This window comes from Stigmatopora argus, chromosome 8, assembly GCF_051989625.1.
Source record: "Stigmatopora argus isolate UIUO_Sarg chromosome 8, RoL_Sarg_1.0, whole genome shotgun sequence".
Lineage (NCBI taxonomy): Eukaryota > Metazoa > Chordata > Actinopteri > Syngnathiformes > Syngnathidae > Stigmatopora > Stigmatopora argus.
The window spans coordinates 18239414-18263990 of NC_135394.1; the positions used below are offsets into that span (position 1 = coordinate 18239414).

At 48.0% G+C, this 24577-nt stretch overlaps 1 protein-coding gene across 1 annotated transcript; it reads left to right on the forward strand.

Moving 5' to 3' along the window:
* Positions 1 to 953: 953 nt before the first annotated feature.
* On the forward strand, positions 954 to 24298 carry ptprfa (protein tyrosine phosphatase receptor type Fa). Its single transcript, XM_077607676.1, has 34 exons — positions 954 to 1475; positions 3916 to 4032; positions 4102 to 4247; positions 4594 to 4735; positions 5380 to 5568; positions 6674 to 6691; positions 7127 to 7237; positions 7950 to 7961; positions 9124 to 9393; positions 10403 to 10984; positions 11423 to 11604; positions 11680 to 11824; positions 12017 to 12210; positions 13252 to 13369; positions 14187 to 14768; positions 14990 to 15087; positions 15166 to 15410; positions 15472 to 15550; positions 16661 to 16870; positions 16949 to 17106; positions 17199 to 17210; positions 18446 to 18558; positions 18637 to 18666; positions 18735 to 18832; positions 18918 to 19041; positions 19111 to 19286; positions 19383 to 19502; positions 19829 to 19983; positions 20047 to 20332; positions 21414 to 21719; positions 21971 to 22096; positions 22214 to 22368; positions 23384 to 23519; positions 23585 to 24298. Exons 2-34 carry the CDS (start codon positions 3954 to 3956, stop codon positions 23651 to 23653), a joined length of 5466 nt encoding a protein of 1821 aa, XP_077463802.1. The 5' UTR covers positions 954 to 1475; positions 3916 to 3953; the 3' UTR covers positions 23654 to 24298.
* Positions 24299 to 24577: the final 279 nt, after the last annotated feature.

Sequence of the window (24577 nt, forward strand, 5' to 3'; positions counted from 1 at the left end):
CATGCCATGTGTTAGCATCGCATGGCTAGTTTGTTTTTCAATTCATGCTGAAATATTTGCTCATTTCTCTTGACATTAACAGTCTGGACGTACTGGCTCCTCCCCCTTTCGTACCTGGTTGGTTCCTATCGGCAAGCAACCAACAGGTTGCGAGCAGCGTTTCTCACAAAAAAAAAATGCGTTAAACTCATTGGCTGCCATTTACAGAGCTTGACGTCCAATCTAATTTGACTGGAATGGGTGTCAATTTGCAGATTTTGACTGACTTCCTGTTCCTTTTGGCACATTCTTGGGTCACTTCCTGTTCCTTTTGGCACATTCTTGGGTCACTTCCTGTTCCTTTTGGCACATTCTTGGGTCACTTCCTGTTCCTTTTGGCACATTGTTGGGTCACTTCCTGTTCCCTTTGGCAGATTCTTGGGTCATTTCCTGTTCCTTTTGGCACATTCTTGGGTCACTTCCTGTTCCCTTTGGCACATTCTTGGGTCACTTCCTGTTCCTTTTGGCACATTCTTGGGTCACTTCCTGTTCATTTTAGGGCAATTCCAAGTGATTTTCTGCCGATTTTGAGTCACTTTTCCTTTAAGGCATTCCACTTCCTAAAATACTAAGATGATTTTTTAAAAATGATATTATTAAACTCATTGGCTGCCGGTGATGATGATAGACATTCAATCCACTTTTCCTCGGAGGTTCGAATGAACATTTGTAATTATTTTTCTTTTTATTTACAAGGATCAAGGAAAAAAGTGTAGCAGGTGTTTAACCGTAATCCATCAAAATACCCACGTTTCCTGAAGGCATCACGCTTTGGTAGGCTGTTCATAACAAGCTTCCGCGCCTTTCAGTCGAGGCCACGCCCCCCAAAGATTGCTACTAACAAAATCGGAATCCTCAAAAGTGGAGAAAAAAAGGACTTTTGGCGGTGCAAAAGATTTCAAAGCAGTAAAATTAGGTCTAGAAAAAGGTGAAAAAAGTTAATATTTGAACCAGAATATTTCAACTCTGTAACTAAAACAAATTTTATGTTTGACAAGGTTCAAGAAAAAACAATTAAACGCTCGCTTTTATTTTTAAGACGACAAGAGCATCTTCTCTCTTCGCGGCAAGAGACCTCGGCAAGAAACTCGTCGACCAATCAGCATCGCCTTACGCTCGCGCTGACTTTCCGGAAAGAGCCGAGCTCGCCCGAAGTGTCCCGAGCGAACCGCGCTGCTTTCTTTCCGGCGTTCCATCTTTTCTCATCTCTTCTTCTTCTTTAATTTTCCACCCTCTCCCTCTCCTTTCCTTCGACACGAGAACGGAGGACCGGAAAGGTTCCGAACCCTGACGGAAGAGCAGATTAATGGGACTTTTGGACCTTTTCCGCTGGATTGTAACACACCAGGACTAATTTGTGCATTTTTTAAATTTCTTTTTTGGTCGCTAGGAACTTTTCAAGGAGAACAACAGACCTCCACCGAAATGACAACTTGGTGAGTTTGCGCGTGCACGTTCACCTGCTTTGCTAAATACGTGTTGCTGTCCACATTTATTTATTTTTTAATCGTAAATATTATGACAAAATTTCAACTCTTAAAAGAGTTTTTCACCAGCACACGTCCAATCCTTTGGAATTTTCTTTCCCATTGAAAATAGGAAAAAATTCAAATGTTATTTCAAAATAGAAAAGGGAAAACGAATTATTTTTAAAATGGAAAAAACGCTGTATTTAAACCATTTCATGAATACATTTAATATTCTAAATATATTTTACGGCATCACTTAAAAAAATGATTCTGAACGAGATTTAAGAAGTGATTTTTTTTATTTTAAAATTAAAGAATAAATGATTTCCCCTTATTGTTTTCTGATTATAATAAATAAATAGTTAGATAAAAATAATATATATATATAATTTTTTGTTGTTGTTTTTGTTTAATTATTATTATTATTTTAATACATAAAATGAAACCCAAATGACAAAATAGTTGCTATTTAGTGGCTCTTCAACCTTAAAAAATGTGAAAATAATTGTGAGATTTAAATCTTTCAAATATTTTTATAAATAAAAACATACTGAATGATCTACTATCAACCATAAATTAAAAATAAAGATTTTCTTTATTTTTTTCAATTTCTAAAGACATTAATATGTAAAAAAAAAAAAAAAGAGAGAGATGCCATTAACTCATGAACAATTAATTAGTGACAGGGCGTGAATGCTCTTCTTTCAGTCCCATTGCCGTCAATTGGACGCCCATCCCCGTCAATGGCAGTGACAGTCCACTCCACACCTCGGAAGCGCACGCGTTTTTGGCTAACGCCACGCATTTTGTTACCCCGAAGCGCCCAACCGAGCGACAGATTGTCGGGGCTGGCGCGCCAGATTCGGCGGGAGGGACGCGCTCGAGTCCCGCCCGACCGCCCGCCTGTCAACCGTGATTCATCGCCAACGTTTGAGACCGCCACGGAAAAAAAGGCCCAAATAAAAACACGCTTACTTTAGCGGCAAATGAAGCAATCGTTGTTATAAATGTGGCAAATGTCTTTTTATTCGATTTTTGCAGGACAAAATGTGGCCATGGTACATGTGTCGTTTTCACCCCTGCCACCAGAGGGCGTTGTACCGTCCCAATTCAATAAAACTCAAAAAGGCCAAAATAAAAACACGCTTACTTTAGCGGCGAATGAAGCAACTCGTCGTTATAAATGTGACGAATGTCTTTTTATACGATTTTTGCAGGACAAAATGTGGCCATGGTAGATGTGTCATTTTCACCCCTGCCACCAGAGGGCGTTGCACCGTTCCAATTCAATAAAACTAAAAAAAATCAACACTTTCAAAACAAACCATTTCGACTCTGCTCTCATGAAACGATTCATTGAAGCCACAAAATTTTATTGGAAGCCCCGCCCCCTTCCCCAATGGGGGCCTGGGGGCGCGACGCTATCCATTTCAACCACACAAAGACTTTTTCCCCGCGAAAAGGCCAGCGTCTCGCCTTTCCGCCGACATGAATGACGGCTGAGAACATGAACTCGTACGGGGGCAAAGGTCACCTGACACAAAAGCGGGCGGGGCCGACCCACAGGGCGTGGCCAAACGAAAGTCGGCGCTCCGACGGGGAATTTCTCATCAAATTAACATGTTTTTTTTTAAAGAAAATGTTCAAAATGAAAAATTTTCGCCGCCATTGACGGTGATAGACGTCCATTTGTGCGATGTGCACTCATCCCTCTGAAGTGGACGTCCAATCCATTTCAACTGGGAGAAGAAATGTGCCTTCCGGCGGCGGCCTATTAGCGGCATTCCGAGGCTAATGGCGCTAATCCCGTCCCGCCTTTGTGCACTTCCTCTTTGACGTGTCACCTGATGCGCGCTCCTAATGAGGACCACATAGTGGGGCGCAAAATGTCGGCGAGACGGACGCCGACGCGCCACGGGGTTCCCGTTTCCATGCGCTAACGACAGGTCGCCGTGGGGCAGCTGTCCGCTCGGTCAGATCGTGCCGCTCTGACTCTTTCCGGAAGAAAACCTGTGCGCCGTTCCTTTTTGGGGGAAACTGGGCCCCGCAGTCAGCCATTTTGTTTCGAAGCAGACACGTTATGGGTTCAATTTTGGCCATTTCATTCCATTTGTTTGAAAATTCAGCCCCTGAAGTCTGTTTATACTACAAATATGAAACTTGGTGGACATGTCCGGGGTGGGAAGACCTACAAAAAAGTCTCAGGAAGCCATGACCAAAAAGGCACAGGAAGTCAGCCATGTTGGTTTGAAGCAGAGGTTTTGGTCTTTTTGGCGTTCCCTCCCCTTGTTCCCGAAACTCCGCCCCTGAAATCAGTTCGAATCATGAACTTAAAGAAAAAGATTGCAGTCTAAAGTTTACATTGAAAAGTTTTTGTCACAATTTGATTGGATCTCTCTCCGGACAGGCGTTTCCCGATGACGGCGTGACGTTTTCCAGTGGACGATGGCCGCGGGCCGACCCGGCGCCGTCACCCTGGCGGCGCTCTTGTTGTCGTGGTGGTCGTCGCCGTCCGTCGCCGACGGTGAGTACGAGCGAGCGTCCGCCCCCCGACCCCGAATGTTCGCCCTGACGGCGAGGGCCGGCCTCGCAGGCGTCCCGACCTTCGTCAAGTCGCCCCAGGACCAGACGGGCGTGGCGGGGGGCGTGGCCTCCTTCGTGTGCCAGGCCCAGGGAGAGCCCCGCCCACGCATCACTTGGATGAAGCAAGGCAAAAAAGTCAGCTCGCAGCGATTTGAGGTACGGAAAAGTTCACCCAAAAAAACGACTTCTATGAATGGTTAGCGCATCAAAGTTGTGGGGTCGCAGGTTCGATCCCAGCGTCTGGAGTTGGCACGTTCTCCCCGGGCCATATTTATTCCCTTTTTGAGAATTTCCAGTGGTGTGAAATGCATCCCGGTGCGAAAGTCGGTGTCTTTTTGTCCCCGCGGGGATTTGAAAGGAGATCCCGTGGCGTCGCATTCCACCACGTTTCCAAACAAACCAAAAGGAGAAGCTTTTTCCTTTGGCGGCCAACCATCCGCCATGTGGGAACTCCCCGTCTGGCCTCGCCCCCATCACCCCCGCAAACTTTCCTTGGGCGCAGGTGATGGATTTCCCCGACGGCTCGGGTTCCGTTTTGCGCATCCAGCCGCTGAGGACGCATCGGGACGAGGCCGTCTACGAGTGCGCCGCCGCCAACGTCCTGGGCCGGATCAACGCCAGCGCCAAACTCACCGTCCTGGAAGGTTTGTGTCACTTCCTGTTCCCTTAAGCGAAATTCCCGGGTCACTTCCTGTTCCCTTAAGTTCGATGAGTTCCTTATAAAAGTAAAAAAAAAATGGATATAGTATATATAATGTCAAGCAGAAGTGGCCGTTTGCGTGGTGACCTCGCTCAGGCGGGCGTGCAAACATGCGTGAAAACGTGCCCCGAGTGCGGGCACGTCCGTCCAGAAAACAGGTGCGCGCCCGGCGTTTATCCTCGGGGGCATTTTTTAGAGCGCCGAGATGGTCTCGGCATTTTCGCACCTGTCATGCCACTTCCTGGGAAACAGGCGGGCAAGTGGTTAGCGGGGCCGCCTCGCAGTTCTGGGCTCGCGGGTTCGATCCCAGGTGGCTTCCCACTCTGTGGAGTTGGCAACGGATTGGATGTCTCAGGAAGTCACTAAAATCAATATGGAAAAGACTTGTAATTGCCCTAAAATGAACAGGAAGTGACTTGGTATACTGTGTATGTATACTATGACAATACTATGTATAGTCGGAGCGAGCGTATGGATAACCTTTGGAGAATTGATGTTTTGGGCCCGAGCTAACCCCAGCTAGCCGCTAACTTGGCGTCTCCTTTTGTGTCAACCAAAACCAAAACCAAAACCAAACCACGGCCACAGAGGAGCAGATCCCTCACGGCTTCCCCAGCATCGACATGGGCCCTCAGCTCAAGGTGGTGGAGAAGACGCGCACGGCCACCATGTTGTGCGCCGCCAGCGGGAGCCCGGACCCCCTCATCTTCTGGCTCAAGGACTTCCTGCCCGTGGACGTGGAGAGCGCCGACGGACGCGTCAAGCAGTTGCGCTCGGGTGAGTCGCCAAAAGATGCTCACGCGGGATTGCTTATCACCGCCTCCAAAGACCGCCCCCCCTACCCGCCCTCTGGAGAGCTGCTGGTGGCCCCCCCGATCCGCAGGGGAGGGGCCACACAGCTTCCAGGGCCCCCCGTTGGTTATTTTCCAGATGGCTGGTTGACATCTGGATCGTAACCGAACCATGTGTCTCGCGATCACGTCATTGTAACGTTACAGAACCGGAAAGACGTCGAATATGCGTAAAGATGCTACTTTGTTAATTTTTTAAAAAAATTGACAGCCCGGTAACCAAAACATGCACGCTAGGCTAATCGTATGCTAAATCCCCCCCCCCCCAACAAAGTTATTATTTCAACAATAGGCAGCCTAGTGGCCAAAACATGCATGCTAGGCTAATTTCATGCTAAATTGCCCCCCAAAAATTGCTATTATTTTTAACAACGGACAATCCGCTGGCCAAAACATGCATGCTAGGCTAATTGTATGCTAGATTTTTGCCCCCTAACAAAGTTATTATTTCAACAATAGACAGCCTAGTGGCCAAAACATGCATGCTAGGCTGATTTCATGCTAAATTGCCCCCGAAAAAATTCTATTGTTTTTAACAGCGGACAATCCGGTGGCCAAAACATGCATGCTAGGCTAATTGTATGCTAGGCTAATTGTATGCGAGGCTAATTGTATGCTAGGCTAATTGTATGCTAGGCTAACTGTATGCTAGGCTAATTGTATGCTAGGCTAATTGTATGCTAAATTTTTGCCCCCCAACAAAGTTATTATTTCAACAATAGGCAACCTGGTGGCCAAAACAGGCATGCTAGGCTAATTGTATGCTAAATTGCAGTTAGTTGGGATAGCCTCCAACACCCCCTGCGACCCTTGTGAGCATAACTGAGGAAATGAGTGCCCCGTAAAGAAGGGATGATTGACCAAGACAAAACAAAAGTCGTTAATTGAGCGCATTTTTGGGGCTGGCCACTAGAGGGAAGCGGCCATCAATTACTCCCGTTGTCACCTAGAGAAGAAGAATAAAGAGTCTTGTTGTGTCCACTAATGGCAACTTCTTTCTGGTCTCGTTTGCATTTTCTTTACCTCGCCAGGTGGTACACCAATCAGAGGTAAGAATGCTAAAAAGGCTTAAAGAAAGCCCCACCCACTCAGTCCACATCACTCCACTCCAATCTCATCTTTCATCCTTCTGGTTCATGCTTCCCATCATGCATTTCACAAATTGTGTCATGTGTCAAAAGTGACACTTTGATGTTTCCCGCCTTGGCTCAAATGCTATTTTTTACAACATTTTTTAGAGCGTGGTTGCCAGGTAAGTGACGTGACAAAGGATAAAAAGTTTTAGTGACTTAGTGATTTGTTTACATATTTTTAATTGAAAGGAAATAAGAGTACAAACGGTGAAAACATGTTCTATATTTGTATTTTTCTGAAGTTAAAAAAGGTAGGAAAATTGTGTCAGTGTTGGCTTAAGTGAATTGTGGCTTCAAATAGTTGCCTTTTATTGGGAAAGCGGTGAGGTGACTTTTGACCCGCGTCCGCAGGCGCCCTCCAGATCGAGAACAGCGACGAGTCGGACCAGGGCAAATACGAGTGTGTGGCCGTCAACTCGGCGGGTAGCCGCTACTCGGCGCCGGCCAATCTCTACGTGCGAGGTGAGACGCCCGCTAGCTGGCTAACTGGCTAGCTTGAATAGAGAATGAAAGTAGCTTGCTAAATAACTGGCTAGCAATTCATTTTCGGAATTGCTAGCGAGTATCTAGCTAGCTAACTTGCTAGCAATTCATTTTCGGAATTGCTAGCTAGCGAGTAGCTAGCTAGCTAACTTGTTAGCAATTCATTTTCGGAATTGCTAACTTGTTAGCAATTCATTTTCGGAATTGCTAACTTGTTAGCAATTCATTTTCGGAATTGCTAACTTGCTAGCAATTCATTTTCGGAATTGCTAGCGCGTTAGCTAGCTCAGAAAATGAATTGCTAGCGAGTAGCTAGCTAACTTGCTAGCAGTACATTTTCTGAGTTAGCTAGCCAGCTAACTCGCTAGCAATTCATTTTCTGATACTACTTTCATTCTCTTTTCATTTCTCAAGTCTTCTTTGCTTTTTTCTGTCTCTTTTTTTGCTTTTTGGCGTCCATTTCTTGCTCTCTCTTTTTTTCTTTTGTGTTATTGTCAACAACTCCTGGTTTCTATGAGCCCGTGAGTGCCAAAAAAACCAAACAAAAGTATTGTACGTAATATTGTTTGTGTTTCCAAGCCTATTTTTGGCCTTTTTCACTCTGCTGTGTTCTTCCTTGTTTCCTTCCTTTCTTTCCTTTCGGCCCGTTTGTTGTCGCGTTCCCTCCCGTCCGTGGCATAAAACGCCACAGACCAGCGAGAAGGTTTGTTTCTTAACTCGTGCCGGACACGGAGGTGCGGCAGGGCGGACAGGAGTCGGCCAGCCCCTCCCACATTTCCCTCTCTATCTATGTCTATATCTATACATTTCTATGTCTATCTCTCCAAACCACCAATCACTGCTACTGGTTTGACTCATTCTGCTTGCCTAACCCTATTCATTCATTTTCTGAAGCGCTTATCCTCACAAGGTTCATGGGGGGTGCTGGAGCCTATGCCAGCTAACCAGGTGGAAGAAATTGTTTTCCAGCCAATCACAGGGCACAAAAAAACCAAACAACAAATCAAGGGACAATTTAGCATACAATTAGCCTAGCATGCATGTTTTGTAAATATGGGAGGAAACCGGAGTACCCGGAGAAAACCCACGCAAGCTCCACACGATGAGGGATCGAACCCTCGACCCCAGAATTGTGAGGCAGATGCACTAACCACTCACCCACCAATTAAATAAGGACACTTCCAATCCTGATTGGCTTCAGTTGTTTGCAAAATGTAGATTTTCTTCCAGATATTTTCATAGCAGAAATAAATCAATAAATTAAAAAATAATACTCATCATCATCTGTTGCATGTGTAGCTCCGCCCACCAGGACGTGCATGTCCGTCCCACTTTTCCTGTGTCCAGAGTTTTTCCTTCATTCTGCTTTGGCATGTCTAACCTGGCTAGGAGTGGGCGGGGCTAAACAGGGTTAGCCAATTGCATGGTGTTGACGCTAGCATGTGGCCAATTCACGGCCTGGCAGCTTGTTGCCGTTGACGACGATTTCCGTGTGAATCTGCTTCAAATGGATTGGACGTCTCTTGTACGCCAGAAATGGTCCAATTCAACCATTTTAAGGCCATTTTAGGGGTGCGGCTTATATGCGAGAAAATACACTAAATCAAAAGAATTCACTCAAAAATCTGATTTTTTTTTTCCCTTTTTTTATGGAATGATCTCATTTTTAATCTGGCGTAAATCATTCATCTCGTCGTGTTGACAAGATATTTCACAACAAATCTGTATCTCTCCCGATTTGATCTAACTCATCTCACTTTTAATCTCAAAACCGTTCTTTGGCAACGAATCTTGAGCGCTCCTGATTTAATCTCATTTTTAATCTCACCACCCGACTCCCGGAAATCATCTCTCTCGCCCGGCAGTTCGGCGGGTGCCGCCGCGTTTCTCCATCCCGCCGTCCCACCGCGAGGTGCTGCCGGGGGGCGCCGTCAACCTGACCTGCGTGGCGGTGGGGGCGCCCATGCCCCACGTCAAGTGGATGAGCGGGGAGGCCCAGCTCACCCCCGAGGACCGGGTGCCCGTGGGGCGCAACGTGCTGCAGCTGGCCGACGTCCGCCGCTCGGCCGACTACACCTGCGTGGCCGTCTCCTCGCTGGGCGTCATTCGGACCACCGCCCGGATCACCGTCAAAGGTGCCGCCGCCGCCGCCGATAATGGTCTCAAATTCCTTCCACCGCCTTTTCTCAACCTCAGCAGGGTCGTGGGGGGTGCTGGAGCCCATCCCAGCTAACTATAAGCACCAGGATTGGGACACCCTGAATCGGTGGACGGCCAATCGTAGCTCGTAACAAGTTAGCATCCAATTAGCTTAGCGTGCATGTATTGGGGATGTGGGAGGAAGCCGGAGTACCCGGAGAAAACCCACAGAAGCCTGGGGAAAACATGCAAACTCCACAGGGTGAGGACCAACCTGGGAATCGAACCATGTGCCGTCGGGCAAACTTTTCTAATTTTTTTTCTTCTTCCTCTCTTTAGGCTTTATCTTTAAATATGATTGTGATATTTTGGGAAAATTGCTTCTTTTTCCAAGCATTAAATGATAGAAAAAATAGTTTGGTATTGGGGACTATAACCAGTTTATATATTTTATTTTCATGTCATTTCCTGATCATTGGGTCATGAAGCATGTCACTTCCTGTTGATTTTGTGGACTTCCAAAGTCACTTCCTGTTGATTTTGTGGACTTCCAAGGTAACTTCCTGTTGATTTTGTGGACTTCCAAGGTCACTTCCTGTTGATTTTTGGACATTTTTAAGGTCACTTCCTGTTGATTTTTGGACATTTTTAAGGTCACTTCCTGTTGATTTTTGGACATTTTTAAGGTCACCTCCTGTTGATTTTTGGACATTTTTAAGGTCACTTCCTGTTGATTTTTGGACATTTTTAAGGTCACTTCCTGTTGATTTTTGGACATTTAAGGTCACTTCCTGTTGATTTTTGGACATTTAAGGTCACTTCCTGTTGATTTTTGGACATTTTTAAGGTCACCTCCTGTTGATTTTGGGACATTTGTAAGGTCACTTCCTGTTGATCTTGGGTCATTTCCCTTTGATTTCAATTTGATTCACTTTTAAGGACACTTCCTGTTACTGTTTGAGTATTTAAATGAACTTTGTTGTCATTTCCATTTTCTCTCGCCAGCCCCTCCCAAGCCCCCCACCTCCCTCACGGCGACCGAGACCACCGCCACCAGCGTCACGCTGTCGTGGGACTCGGACCCCTCCGAACCCGCCTCCTACTACGTGATCCAGTACCGGGCCCGGGCGTCGGAGGACGTCTTCCGGGAGGTGGACGGCGTGGCCACCACCCGCTACAGCGTCGGGGGTCTCGGCCCCTTCTCGGAGTACCTCTTCCGGGTGATGGCCGTCAACAACGTGGGGCGGGGCCCAGCGGGGCCAACCACCAGCGTCCGCACCGGCGAGCGGGCGCCCTCCTCGCCCCCGCTCCGTCTGCGGGCACGAGTCTCGGGTCCCGGCGAGGTGCTGGTCCAGTGGGAGCCCCCCGAGGAGCCCAACGGCCAAGTGCGGGGGTACCGGCTCTACTACAGCGCCGACCCCGAGGCGCCGCTGTCCGCCTGGGAGCGACGCGAGACGGCGGACGGAGCCAGCCTCGCCCTGGACGGACTCGAACCCGACGTCACCTACCGATTCAGGGTGCTGGCCTTCACCTCGGTGGGCGACGGACCCCCCTCGGACGTCCTGCTCGTCAAGACGCGGGAAGGAGGTGAGCGCCGCCGGCTAAAAATAATAATAAAAACAACAACTTAATCTTGTGAATGTGTATTTAAACCAAGTAAATCTGTCAAAAAATGTAGTCTAAAATTGCTAAAAAAAAAAATATATATATATATATATATTTTTGAATTGCTTTTTAATATTGATAGATTAATTTCACGACATTATGCATTCATCTTTTGAATTTTTTCCCATTGTTTGTTCCGTTCACCTCCGTTCTAACTGGATTGGACGTCTCTTGTCGTCAATGGCAACCAACAAGTTAATCTTGTGAATGTGTATTTAACTCAAGTAAATCTGTTATAATTGTAACATGCTTTTCTTTAATGGCATCACCAAAAATGTTGCTAGATGAATTGAGATGAATCCCAAAGAAATGGCAGCCAATCACCAGCGTCTTCACATCCCTGTAAATCCAATTTTCCAGTTCCCGCCCAGCCGTGCGATTTGGAGGCCGAAGCCGAGCTGGACTCTCGCATCATGCTGTCGTGGCGCTGGCCGGTCCAGAAGGTCCAGGATCACCAGGATCCCCAGGATCGCCAGGAGGTCCAGGAGCCGTTGCTGGGTTACCAGCTGCTCTACTGGGAGGCCAATCTTCCCCAAGAGAAGGTAGACGGACGCCGAACGCCGATCTCCGGGTTTCCAGAGCCACTTCACGGTCCGCCGCTCGCGCCGATCCGACAGCTCAGCGTCAACTTAGAGCCCAGCGCATCCTACGCCGTGGACGGTTTGAAGCCTGACACCGTCTACTTCTTCACTCTGGCCGCCAAGTCAGCGTCGGGCCTGGGGGTCTTCACCGCGCCCGTGGAGGGACGGACCGCCCGATCCAGTGAGTGCCGAGTTTCCTCTGCTTTCCTTCTCGAAGACGAGATGTTCATTCAGGTCGGTATTAGCTTAGCACAATGCTAACGTGACGACAATGGCCAACCGGACCAAAACAATCTTGTGGATTTGCGTTTGTTGCCGACTTGTCTTTGTTTGGAGGACCCCGATTTTAGCCAGCCTTGTTTTAATTTGTCAGTGCCGGAAGCCCCGCCCAGAAAGGTGGAGGCGGCGGCGGTCAACTCCACAGCGGTTCGGGTGAGCTGGAAGCCGCCGCTGTCAATCAAACACAACGGTCACGTCCGCGGCTACCAGATCGTCTACTCCAGGATGGAGAGAGGCCAGCCCCACGGGCGGCCCCTCGTGGCAGACGTCGCTCGCCCGGATGCCCAGGTAACCTGCCCGGTAACACGCTCATCACAAGCACCGGAAATATATTCAAATTCAAATTGACGACGGCAGACATTTTGCCACCGAGTACCAAAGTCGTTATCTATTTAATGTCTACAAATACAGCAATAAAATTCAAGATGGCCGCCCCAAACACTTTTTACCTTCATAACACAATGCACATTGATTTTACACCCCATAAATATATTATAAAGTTGAGTCTGGCACATTTTAGCAAAGTCAGTATCAATTACACTAAATGTCTGAAAGACCAACCATATGTATACATATCTATATGTATATTTCATGCAACACACTTATTTATTTATTTACTTATTTATTACCCTTTTATTTCTGTCTAAAATGTCTTTTTCTGTGTCTGTATTCTCACCCTCTCGCTACTGTAACAGTGAAATTTCCCAAATACGTGATGATTAAAGTAATCTAATCTAATCTAAATGTATAAAGATACAGCAACAAATTCAAAATGGCCGTCCCAAATCAGTTTTTACCTTTATAACTCAAATTGCATGGATTTTAAAGCCCATAAATATATTATAAAGTTGAGTATGAGATTGGGTGTGATACATTTTAGCCCAGAGTACCAAATTCACTATCGATTAGACGTCAAAATGGCCACCCCAAAACTGTTTTTACATCTCAAAATGCATTTCGCAAATGCTAGTTAGCGCCTCCGCTAGCATTTCTTAGCATTTTTGCAGCTTAGCGGCTGAAGAAGATGCCAAAACTCTCACTTGGAGAACTAAAAGCCGAACTAAAGTCAACATCGGGGAAAACGGCCTTTGACGTTAATCCGGGTGAACAAAACAAACGGGCGTTTGGAGGCCACCCGCGTAACGTTCCGCTCGGTCTCCGGCTAGCTGCCATCTTCCCGTGACCTCACCTGCTTGTTCTTTCAACACACCCGCATTTGCCGAGGCCCACAGCTATTTCACAAAAGACATTGTTTTGCAAACCCCTAAGTTTTCAGTGAACTTGGCTATATCGTGCTATAAACGTGACATTTCCACATTTTCCCAACAGGAAGCCATTTTGACGGGCCTGTTGCCTGAGACGAGCTACTCGCTAACGGTAGCGGCCTACACCGCCAAGGGGGACGGCGCCCAAAGCAAAGCTCGGCTGGTCACCACCACGGGGGCAGGTACGGCTTCACTCCATCTTCCTCCCACAATCCAAAAACGTGCATGCTAGGCTAATTGGATGCTAACATGTACCTAGCAATGAGCGATCAGTTGTTCGTCTCCTTGTGCCTTGCGATTGGCTAGCCACCAAATCAGGGTGTCCCCCTGCCTTGTCCCCAAAGTCAGCTGGGATGGGCTCCAGCACCCCCGCGAACCTTGTGAGGATAGCGGTTCAGAAAATGAATGAATGAACAAATAAATAACTGCACTTATAGCTATGATTTGTCTTTACTAACATGACATCTAATCTCCAAGATCAATTCACTACGGATGGATTGATCGGTTGATTGGTTGATTGATTGATGGATTGATCAGTTGATTGGTTGATTGATTGATGGATGGATTGATTAATTGATGGATTGATTGATGGATTGATTGATGGATTGATTGATGGATTGATTGATGGATTGATTGATTGATGGATGGATTGATGGATGGATTGATTAATTGATGGATTGATTGATGGATTGATTGATGGATTGATTGATGGATTGATTGATGGATTAATTGATGGATTGATTGCTGGATTGATTGATGGATTGATTGATGGATTGATTGATGGATTGATGGATGGATTGATTGATGGATTGATGGATTGATTGATGGATGGATTGATGGATGATTGATGGAATGATTGATGGGTTGATTGATTGAATGATGGATTGATTGATTGATGGATTGATTGATGGATGATGGGTTGATGGATTGATGGATTGATGGATTGATTGATGGATTGATTGAGGATTGATTGATGGATTGATTGATGGATTGATTCAGTCCCAGGCAAACCCAGCATGATGATCAGCACCACCACCAGCAACACGGCCCTGATCCAATGGCAGCCCCCCAAGGAGACGGCGGGCCAGCTGACGGGCTACCGCTTGCGCTACAAACGGGCTGAAGAGGACTCCTTCGCCGTGCGGGACTTTGGCCCCGCCCACGACCACTTCACCGTCACGGGCCTCCACAAGGGGGCGGCCTACGTCTTCCAGCTGCGGGCTCGCAACCTGGCGGGCCACGGCGCCGAGTGCGCCAAGGAGGTGTCAACCCCCGAGGACGCCCCCTCCGGGTACCCCCTCAACCTGAGCGCCACCAGCCTGAGCGCCACCTCGGCCCGGCTGGCCTGGGAGCCCCCGCCGCCGGAGCGCCGCAACGGCAGGATCGTGGAGTACGCCGTGGTCTACCGGGACATCGACGGGCGGGAGGAGGTGGCCCGCACCACCGCCCACACGCACCTAAGTCTGAGCGGGCTGCTACCTGACACCACCTACGACATCCGGGTGCGGGCCTTCACCGCCAAGGGCGGCGGCCCGCTCAGCCCCAGCATCCAGAGCAGGACCATGCCCGCCGCCGTGGCAGGTCAGTTCCAGTACTTTACTCCCGGACGTTCTCCACTTGGTTCCCATGGTATTTCTTGGCCTGGTTCATCTAGTTCCCACTTTGGTTCTTCGTCTGGTCCCCTTGGTTCCCACTTTGGTTCTTAGCCTAGTCCACCTAGTTCCCACTATGGTTCTTGGACCGCTCCACCCGGTTTCCAGGTTAGGGTTAAAAAAAGCTAATCATCTGTTTTCTTCCCGCAGCCTCGGCCCACAACTTCGTGGCCAAAACGGTGACCAAAACGTCGGCCCTGCTCACCTGGGAGGTCACCGACACCCTGGAATCCGACTCGCCTCTGGAGGTGGGCCGACGTCTGACCGCCGCCTTGGGCTAACGTCGCCCACCTCTTATCGAAGCCGCCACACCGTCCCCCGGGCAGATCGTCTTCGACCGACGGAGCGTGGAGACGCGACTCCGAGACGGGAGGAAGCTCGTCACGGGGCTCCAACCCGACACCGAGTACTCCTTCGTCTTGACGAACGGCGGCGGTCCACGCCAGACAATTACCCTGCACACCGCGCCGGACCTCCTCCCTGAAAAACCCTTGGAGATTCTTCTGGACGCGGAGGAGGACGGGAAAGTGGCGTTGCGGCTGCCCCGGGTGGCGCCGGGAAGCCCGGTCAGGTCGGCCATTTCCTGATTTTTCCGTCGGTGGCGCTAGCTTTTGTTGACGGTGCCGTCTCAGGTGGTTCTACGTGGTGGTGGTCCCGCTCACTCCAGCGTCCGTCCACTGGGAGAACCCGGATGACATGGATCTCCGTGAGGTGAGGGTCACCTATTACCGTCAATGCCAGTGTTGTACCCTGTATTTACGCTTGAAACACAGGGAGAAATCATCACAATAGTGATTGGTTGTTGCTTCTTCAATCCAACTTTGCTGGTATGAAGAAAATATCCCGTGTTGGTCAAGCTATTTGCATGATAATAATAATAATAATAATAATAATAATAATAATAATAATAATAATAATAATAATAATAATAGTAATAGTAGTAGTAGTAGTAATAGAAGTAGTAGTAGTAGTAGTAGTAGTAGTAGTAATAGTAGCAGTAGTAGTTGTAGTAGTTGTAGTAGTGGTAGTAGTTGTAGTAGTAGTAGTAATAGTAATAGTAGTAGTTGTAGTAGTAGTAGTAGTAGTAGTAGTTGTAGTAGTAGTAGTTGTAGTAGTAGTAGTTGTAGTAGTAGTTGTAGTAGTAGTAGTAGTTGTAGTAGTAGTAATAGTAATAGTAGTTGTAGTAGTAATAGTTGTACTAGTTGTTGTAGTAGTAGTAGTAATAGTAGTAGTAGTTGTAGTAATTGTAGTAGTAGTTGTAGTAGTTGTAGTAGTAGTTGTAGTAGTTGTAGTAGTAGTTGTAGTAGTAGTAATAGTAGTAGTAGTAGTTGTAGTAGTTGTAGTAGTCGTAGTTGTAGTAGTTGTAGTAGTAGTTGTAGTAGTAGTTGTAGTAGTAGTTGTAGTAGTAGTTGTAGTAGTAGTAGTAGTTGTAGTAGTTGTTGTAGTTGTTGTAATAGTTGTAGTAGTACTTGTAGTAGTAGTAGTAGTAGTAGTTGTAGTAGTTGTAGTAGTTGTAGTAGTAGTAGTAGTAGTAGTTGTAGTAGTTGTAGTAGTTGTAGTAGTAGTAGTAATAGTAATAATAATAAACAAAAGCCTAATTGTCATCAGATTGTCAGATTGTGACCAGGGTGGTATGGGTCCCCGATGATGTTCCTGTCTCTGCTGAGGTAACGAGGGCTGGCAATGTCTTCCAGTGAGGGAATAAGGCATCAATAATCGAATACCGATACACATCCCCAACATGCCATCGTTAATCAATTAAACACTTTAGCATGTCACGCCAGCGATTCCTTCCCGTCATGTGTGTTTTGTTTCCGTCAGCTGCTCGATGGCGAGGACGTCCGGCGCAGGAAGAGAAGGCAGACGGAGAGCGACTTCCCGCCTGCGTACGTGGCGGCCAAGCTGGCCTCGCTCCCCGACGTCTTCACCCTGGGCGACGGCCGCCAATACGCCGGCTTCCGTAACCGGGAGTTGCCGGGGACACGCCGTTGCCGCTGCTTCGTCCTGGCCGAGCTGGCGGACCGGCAGTGGGTGAGCGTCTCCGTCCGGTCTCCGTCCGTTCGTCGCCGTCCCGCCCGACATTGAGCGCCACCGCGTCGTTCCCGGCAGAGGACGCTAGCCAGCAGCCCCTTCTCGGACGCCGTCCCGGTCAACGGCGGCGGGGCGGCGCGCGTCTTTGAGGAAGCCGAGATGCTTTGGGTGACGGGACCCGTGCTGGCCGTCGTCCTCATCGTGGTCATCGTCATCGCCATCCTGCTCTTCAAAAGGTCGGTGGGGTCGCGCCGCCCCAAGGCGTCTTGGCATTAGCGTCTGACCTTTTGTTGACCTTTCAATTCTTTGTCTCTTTGCCGCCACGCAGTAAACAAGAACGGTGAGTCCACTCATTTTTCAAAATAAATCATCAAAGTCCTTCACAAACCCTCATTTGACACTAAAACACCAAATATGCCTTTTATTCTAACCCCGCAAAAACATGGATTCAGAATTTGCCACGTTTTCTGTTATTTTATCTTATTTTTTCCCACCCACGGCGATTGTTTAACACGTGTTAAAGTGGCGGCCCGGGGGCCAAATCTGGCCCGCCGCATCATTTTGTGCGGCCCGGGAAAGTCAATGATGAGTGCCGACTTTGTGTTTTAGGATCAAATTCAAATGAAGAGTATAGATGTATATTACATTTCCTGATTTTCCCCATTTTAAATGAATAATTGTCATTTTTTAATCCATTTTTTCTGTTTTTAGTTCAAAAATCATTTAGTAAAATCTAAAAATATATTTAAAAAAAAGTTAAAATAAACATTGTTTTAGATATATAAAAAACGGAATATTCAGGGCTTTTAATCCACTTCTTTTAATCCATTTATTTAAAAAAAATCTAAATATTATATTTAAAATGGTCCGGCCCACGTGAAATCAAGTTGACGTTAAAGCGGCCCGCCAACCAACCCGAGTCTGACACCCTTGATGTAGCCCACAGGTGTCAAAGTGGCGGCCCGGGGGCCAAATCTGGCCTGCCACATCATTTTGTGTGGCCCGAGAAAGTCAATGATGAGTGCCGACTTTGTGTTTTAGGATCAAATTCAAATGAAGAGTATAGATGTATATAAAATGTCCTGATTTTGCCCCTTTTAAATCAATCATTGTCAATTTTTAATCCATTTTTTCTGTGTTTTTAGTTCAAAAATCATTTTGTCAAATCTAAAAATATATAATAAAAAAAGCTAAAATAAACATTGTTTTAGATGTATAAAAACTCAATATTCAGGGCTTTTAATCCAGCTCTTTGAATCCATTTATTAAAAAAAATGTCAATATTCTATCTAAAATGGTCTGGCCCACATAAATTCAAGTTGACGTTAAAGCGGCCCGCAAACCAACCCGACCGAGTCTGACACCCTTGCACTAAAATATTCAATATGACTCCATTCAAAGAAATAAAATCTGATCCGATGCATACATCTAACCCTGACCTAAACCCCATCATGACGCATACTGATGGTAATATTCTGTATATCGGACATGAGGAGACATGAAATAATTGTCCCATTTTCTCCCCTGACTTCCTCACCTTAACCCGGCCGTCTCCTGATTGGTCCCCGAATCCAGGAAGCGAACGTCCCCGTCGTCCAAAGACGCCCAGGCGGCGGGCGTGAAGGATTCGCTCCAGGGCCGCGCCTGCGATCCGCTGGAGATGGGGCGGCTGGACTGCCGGACCCCAGGCAAGAACGACCGACCATTAAGCCCCGCCCCTTTGACCTTTCACTTCTTCCCTTGACCTTTGCGTCCCATCCCAACAGGAGGCGACCACGGCGCCCCGACCGTGCCGAGTAAGTGACCGCCCCCTTGCTTTCCTTTCTTTCCTGGTGGGAAACGGTGGTCTGGCCTCCTCCGCCAGGGACGGGGGGACGTCCTCCGGTGGCCGCCGGCGACCTGGTCGACCACATCCGGCGACTGGAGGCCAACGAGGGCTTGGGCTTCTCGCAGGAGTACAAGGTTGGATCCGAATGCCCTTCTTTTAGCCGTCAATTTCACCGTGTCGGCGCTCAGCCCGAATCCAAAGACGCCGCCCCCTTTTCAGTCCATCGAAGCGGGCCGCCGCTTCACCTGGGAACATTCCAACCTGGAGGTCAACAAGCCCAAGAACCGCTACGCCAACGTGGTGGCCTACGACCACACGCGAGTCCTCCTGACGCCGGAGGAGGGTAAGCGGCGTCGTCGCCTCCGTGGTGGCCCGCCGGGCCCCGCCCCTCACCCGACCGGCACGCCCTCAGGGATCCTCGGCAGCGACTACGTCAACGCCAACTACGTGGACGGCTACAGGAAGCAGAACGCCTACATCGCCACGCAGGGGCCGCTGCCCGACACCCTGGCGGACTTCTGGAGGCTGGTGTGGGAACAACGCGCCGCCACCGTGGTCATGATGACCCGCCTGGAGGAGAAGTCAAGGGTGGGAGTGGGACCGGGACCGAGACCGGGACCAGGCAGGCCCCGGGCTGGCCCCGGGCTGACCCCGAAGCGCCTTCACATGGGATTTTCTCCGCAGATCAAGTGCGAGCAGTACTGGCCCACTCGTGGTACCCAAACCTACGGCCCGGTCCAGGTGACCTTGCTGGAGACCACGGACTTGGCCACCTACAGCATTCGGAACTTCGCGCTTTACAAGGTCAGGCTCACGTTTTTATTTTCCGGTTTAATCTGGCGGACCATAGTTTAGCAACGATAAGAGACTAAGACTGAATCGGTGGGCAGCCAATCTCAGGACGCAAGGAGACAAACAACCAATCAGCTAGGAACAATTTAGCATCCAATTAGCCTAGCATGAATGTTTTGGGGACACGGGAGGAAACCGGAGTACCCAGAGAAAACCCACGCAAGCCTCATACATCATATTCATGTTAAATTAGCGGAAAGGATGTCCAATAATATTCTGCGTCTCCTCATCGTTGTGTTCATTTTCTCTGTCCTGCCCGGCAACACGCTCCAATTCAGAGCGGTTCGAGCGAGAGGAGGGAGGTGCGGCAGTTCCACTTCCTGGCCTGGCCCGACCACGGCGTACCCGAGCACCCCGCCTCCACGCTGGCCTTCGTGCGGCGGGTCAAAGCCTGCGACTCCCCGGACGCCGGACCCACGGTGGTCCACTGCAGGTGAGCGCTAAGCGTCCGCCGCTAACCCCGAAGCGGCCGCCGCTAACCGCGAACCGACCGCAGCGCCGGCGTGGGGCGCACCGGTTGCTTCGTGGCCATCGACGCCATGTTGGAGCGCATGCGGCGCGAGGGCTCGGTGGACGTGCACGGATACGTGAGCCGCCTGAGGGCCCAGAGGAACTACATGGTCCAGACCCAAGAGCAGTACGTCTTCATCCACGAGGCCTTGCTGGAGGCCGCCGTCTGCGGGAACAGCGAGGTGGCCGCCCGCAACCTCTACGCACACGTGGACAAGCTGGGACGCGTGCCGGCGGGGGAGAGCGTCACCGGCATGGAGCTGGAATTTAAGGTGGGCGTCTTATATACGGATCCATTTGGGTTACTCGTCGTTCTATGGAATTCCCCTTGGCACGGCTCCCTCTAGTGGAGGCCCAACGCAATTCCTAACCACAACGATTATTAGTACAGCTCTATCTAGTGCACAGGTGTCAAAGTGGCGGCCCGGGGGTCAAATCTGGCCCGCCGCATCATTTTGTGCGGCCCGAGAAAGTCAACGACTTTCTGTTTTAGGATCAAATTAAAATGAAGAGTATAGATGTATATTAAATGTCCTGATTTTCCCTCATTTAAATTATTGTCATTTTTTAATCCATTTTTTTCTGTGTTTTTAGTTCAAAAATCATTTTGTCAAATCTAAAAATATATCTAAAAACAGCTAAAATAAACATTGTTTTAGATCAATAAAAACGGAATATTCAGGGCCTTTTAATCCAGTTCATTTAATCCATTTATACAAAAAAAAAATCTAAATATTATATCTAAAATGGTCCGGCCCACATGAAATCGAGTTGACGTTGAAGCGGCCCGCAAACCAACCCGAGTCTGACACCCTAGTGGATGTATAACCCCCGACGACTAATGCGTCTTATAAATATGCCTTATTTATGAAACCAATTTTAACAGGCCATTCTTTGAAGGTGCGCCTTATAGTGCAGAAAATACGGTACATTCAATCGTTCATTTTCTGAACGAGGTACCTATCCTCAAGGGTTGCCGTGGTGCTGCAGCCTATCCCGGCCAACTATAGGCAGTAGGTGGAGGACACCCTTAATTAGTTAACAGCCAATCACAGAAGACAATGAGACAAACACCCAATCACTCAGACCTGGGGGCAATTTAGCAAACAATTAGCCTAGCTTGCATGTTTTTGGGGAGGAAACCGGAGTACCCGGAGAAAACGTAGCCCCGCCCCGCCCTGCCCCGCCCCCACGCAGAAAGCTCGGAGCCCACTGGGCATTGATCCCTCGAACTCAAAACTGTGAGGCAGACATGCTGACCACGTACTCCACCGTGCCGTGAGAATTCCATGATATTATATTCTAGTTTTGATTGACTTTGGAGATTGAACGTTTTGCTAAAAACTTTTGCAGAAACTGTCCCGCTCCAAAGCGCCGGGCTGCCGTTCCATCAGCGCCAAGCTGCCCTGCAACAAGTCCAAGAACCGCCTGGAGAACGCCGTGCCCCTGGAGTCCAGCCGCGTCTGCCTGCAGCCCGTCCGGGGCGTGGAGGGCTCCGACTACATCAACGCCAGCCTGGTGGACGGCTACCGGCAGCGCGGGGCCTACGTGGCCACCCAGGGCCCCTTGGCCCACACCGCCGACGACTTCTGGAGGATGCTGTGGGAGCGCAACTCCACCATCGTGGTCATGCTCACCAAACTGCGTGAGATGGGACGGGTGAGTCCACATCCGCTCGGCGCTTTTGCAACAAAATATATTCATATTTACGACTCTGGCGCGTGGGTTCGATTCCCGCCGGGTGGCATGTGGTGGCCAAACGTCAAGAAAATCACCACCTTTATTATATTGGTTGCGTTCTTTCATTTTTTTTGAACCGCTTACCCACACAAAGGTCGCGGGGGGTGCTGGAGCCCATCCCTGCTGAACGCTGTACTGGTCGACGTCAAGCCAATTTTTTTTCCGTGCAGGAAAAATGTCACCAGTACTGGCCCGCAGAGAGGTCCGCCAGATACCAGTACTTTGTGGTGGACCCCATGGCCGAGTACAACATGCCGCAGTACATCCTCAGGGAGTTTAAAGTGACCGACGCCAGGGTAAGCGGCGACCCATCGCTGTCAATCTTTTGCCAGATCGCTCCCGTCCAACATTGACATTTGGGTATCGATACTTGGATGCTTTGGTCTTTGCCGAAAACTGTGTTTTCCGGTCAGGACGGCCAGTCCAGGACCATCAGGCAGTTCCAGTTCAGCGACTGGCCCGAACAGGGGGTGCCGAAAAACGGGGAAGGCTTCATCGACTTCATCGGACAGGTCCACAAAACCAAGGAGCAGTTCGGACAGGAAGGACCCATCACCGTGCACTGCAGGTGAGCGCGCCAGATCGGACGGTCCGTCGGCCATTTTGCAATCGGTAGCAAACGCGCAAAAATAAGTCACGTTCCTCGATTGCCTGTTTCTTGCTAAAATACGATTCAAATAAGTTTTCGGAAATAGGGAGAAAAACACCCTTTTGGAGAAAAAAATCCTAAAATAGTTTTTGACTTCAAAATAAAAATCATTAAAAATACGGTGGACAAGTGGATAGCGCGTCAGCCTCACAGGGTCGAGGGTTTGATTCCCAGGTGGTTCGTCACTGTGTGGACTTTGTGTGTTTCCCCTATTCTAGGTTTTCTCCGGGTGCTCTCGTTCCCTCCCACATCCCCCAAACGTCCATGCTAGGCTAATTGTATGCTAAATAGGCCCTAGTTATGAAGGACTAGTTGTCTGTCTGTCTGTCTCCTGCCCTGTGATTGGCTGGCCACCGATTCAGGATGTCCCCCGCCTGGTACCCGTAGTTAGCTGGGATAGGCTCCAGCACCACCCGCAAACTGTGAAGCCGACACGCTAACCCAGGGGTCGGGAACCTTTTTGACGAAGAGAGCCACAAACAATTCATATTTTCCAATGTTATTCCTTGTGAGCCATACTACAAATTTAAAAGTCAAAACACATACATGTAAACGAGTGCCTTTTCAATTTTTTTTTGTAATTTCACCACTTTTAAAGTGGAAAAAAAAGAATTTTAAAAAAAATATTCTTATACTGTTGCTAATCAATGAGAGGATGCATTCCAGAAGAGTCTACTACAAAAAAATGAAGATTAAAGCAGTTCTAGATGTAATATCTCAGTTCTGTCACCAGCCATTTCCATATTTTAGCTCACAGGTTAGCAAAGAGCCAGAGGCACCCATCAAAAGAGCCACATGTGGCTCCCGAGCCATAGGTTCCCTACCCCTGCGCTAACCACTAGGGTGGCCTTAAATTAGAATCGCACCCCCCAAAAAATGCTAATGCTATAAAAAGTCAACCCCGGTTCTAATGGCCCGTTTCCTTTCCCGTTAGCGCCGGCGTGGGGCGCAGCGGCGTCTTCATCACGCTGAGCATCGTCCTGGAACGGATGAGGTACGAGGGCGTCGTGGACGTCTTCCACACCGTCCAGACCCTGAGGACGCAACGGCCCGCCATGGTCCAGACCGAGGTAAGGCGCGCTTCCTGCTCTGCTACAAGCAACAGGAAGTGACTCATTCCTTCCCGTGGCTTCAGGAGCAGTACCAGCTGTGCTACCGGGCCGCTCTCCAGTACCTGGGAAGCTTCGAACACTATGCAACATAACCACTTCCTCAACCTTCAACACTTCTTTCTTGATATACTTGATATAAATCTTTTGATTTTAATCCCATCCCAATTTTTTTCATTTTCTATAAGCACTGCTGAGGTCTTTTTCCACATGAATCTTATGATTATTATCAATGTTCACCTGCTGCTACGTTGTTTTTTTCCACCACAAAGAAGATTTTTATACTCTTTTTGGGGGCCGACGCGGCGCTAACATGACGTCGTCGGTATCTGTGTATACGAGGAATTAACTCAATGTGTCATTTTCGAGATCTGTCCCAAGATGGCCGCCATTGCTTTACATTCAAGACAGTATGTATCTTGGAATCAACTGAAACATATTTTTATATTTAAAGAAACAAAATGTATTGGTGCAACACTATAATATTTTACAGGGGTGTCCAAGTTTTAAAGAAATCAACAGAAATTTAAGTCTAGTTGCTTTTAAGTGATAAAAAGATTAATGACGTGTTACTCCAAGGATGAGTAATGATAGTTCGTGAGACTTGTTGGTGTGGTTTTTATTTTCAAACGAAGCATTAAACTTCATAAATATACATATATTTTGAGATGTCTCTTGCATAGTGTCCTCTCTATATTTTAAAGTAAATACATGGAAATAAAAGGCTTTTAAAACCTTGATATTGAACTTTTATTCCAATGTTTGTCAAGGCTCAATGTATATTAATACATATTTACCCACTCTTTTATTTTATATTTACATTTTTCCACATTTCAAAAGGGAAAACTGTAAAAAAAAGAATGCTTAATTCAAACAGGTAAAACTGAAATTATTCTTTTTATTTAGAATATTTATTTATTAAAACAAATACACTGTATCTGTGTGTAAAACTTTTTTTAAAGAGAGAGATTTTATTGGTTGAAAAGGCTTTAAGCCCCGCCCCTCGCAGCATGTAAACA

Bases quoted from the DNA above. Each gene is read 5' to 3' on its own strand.
- ptprfa (XM_077607676.1), top strand. From the start codon at position 3,954: ATGGCCGCGGGCCGACCCGGCGCCGTCACCCTGGCGGCGCTCTTGTTG. The intron at 10,985-11,422 runs GTGAGCGCCGCC...CCAATTTTCCAG, and splicing joins CGTCAAGACGCGGGAAGGAG to TTCCCGCCCAGCCGTGCGAT. The intron at 18,833-18,917 runs GTTGGATCCGAA...CCCCCTTTTCAG, and splicing joins GCTTCTCGCAGGAGTACAAG to TCCATCGAAGCGGGCCGCCG.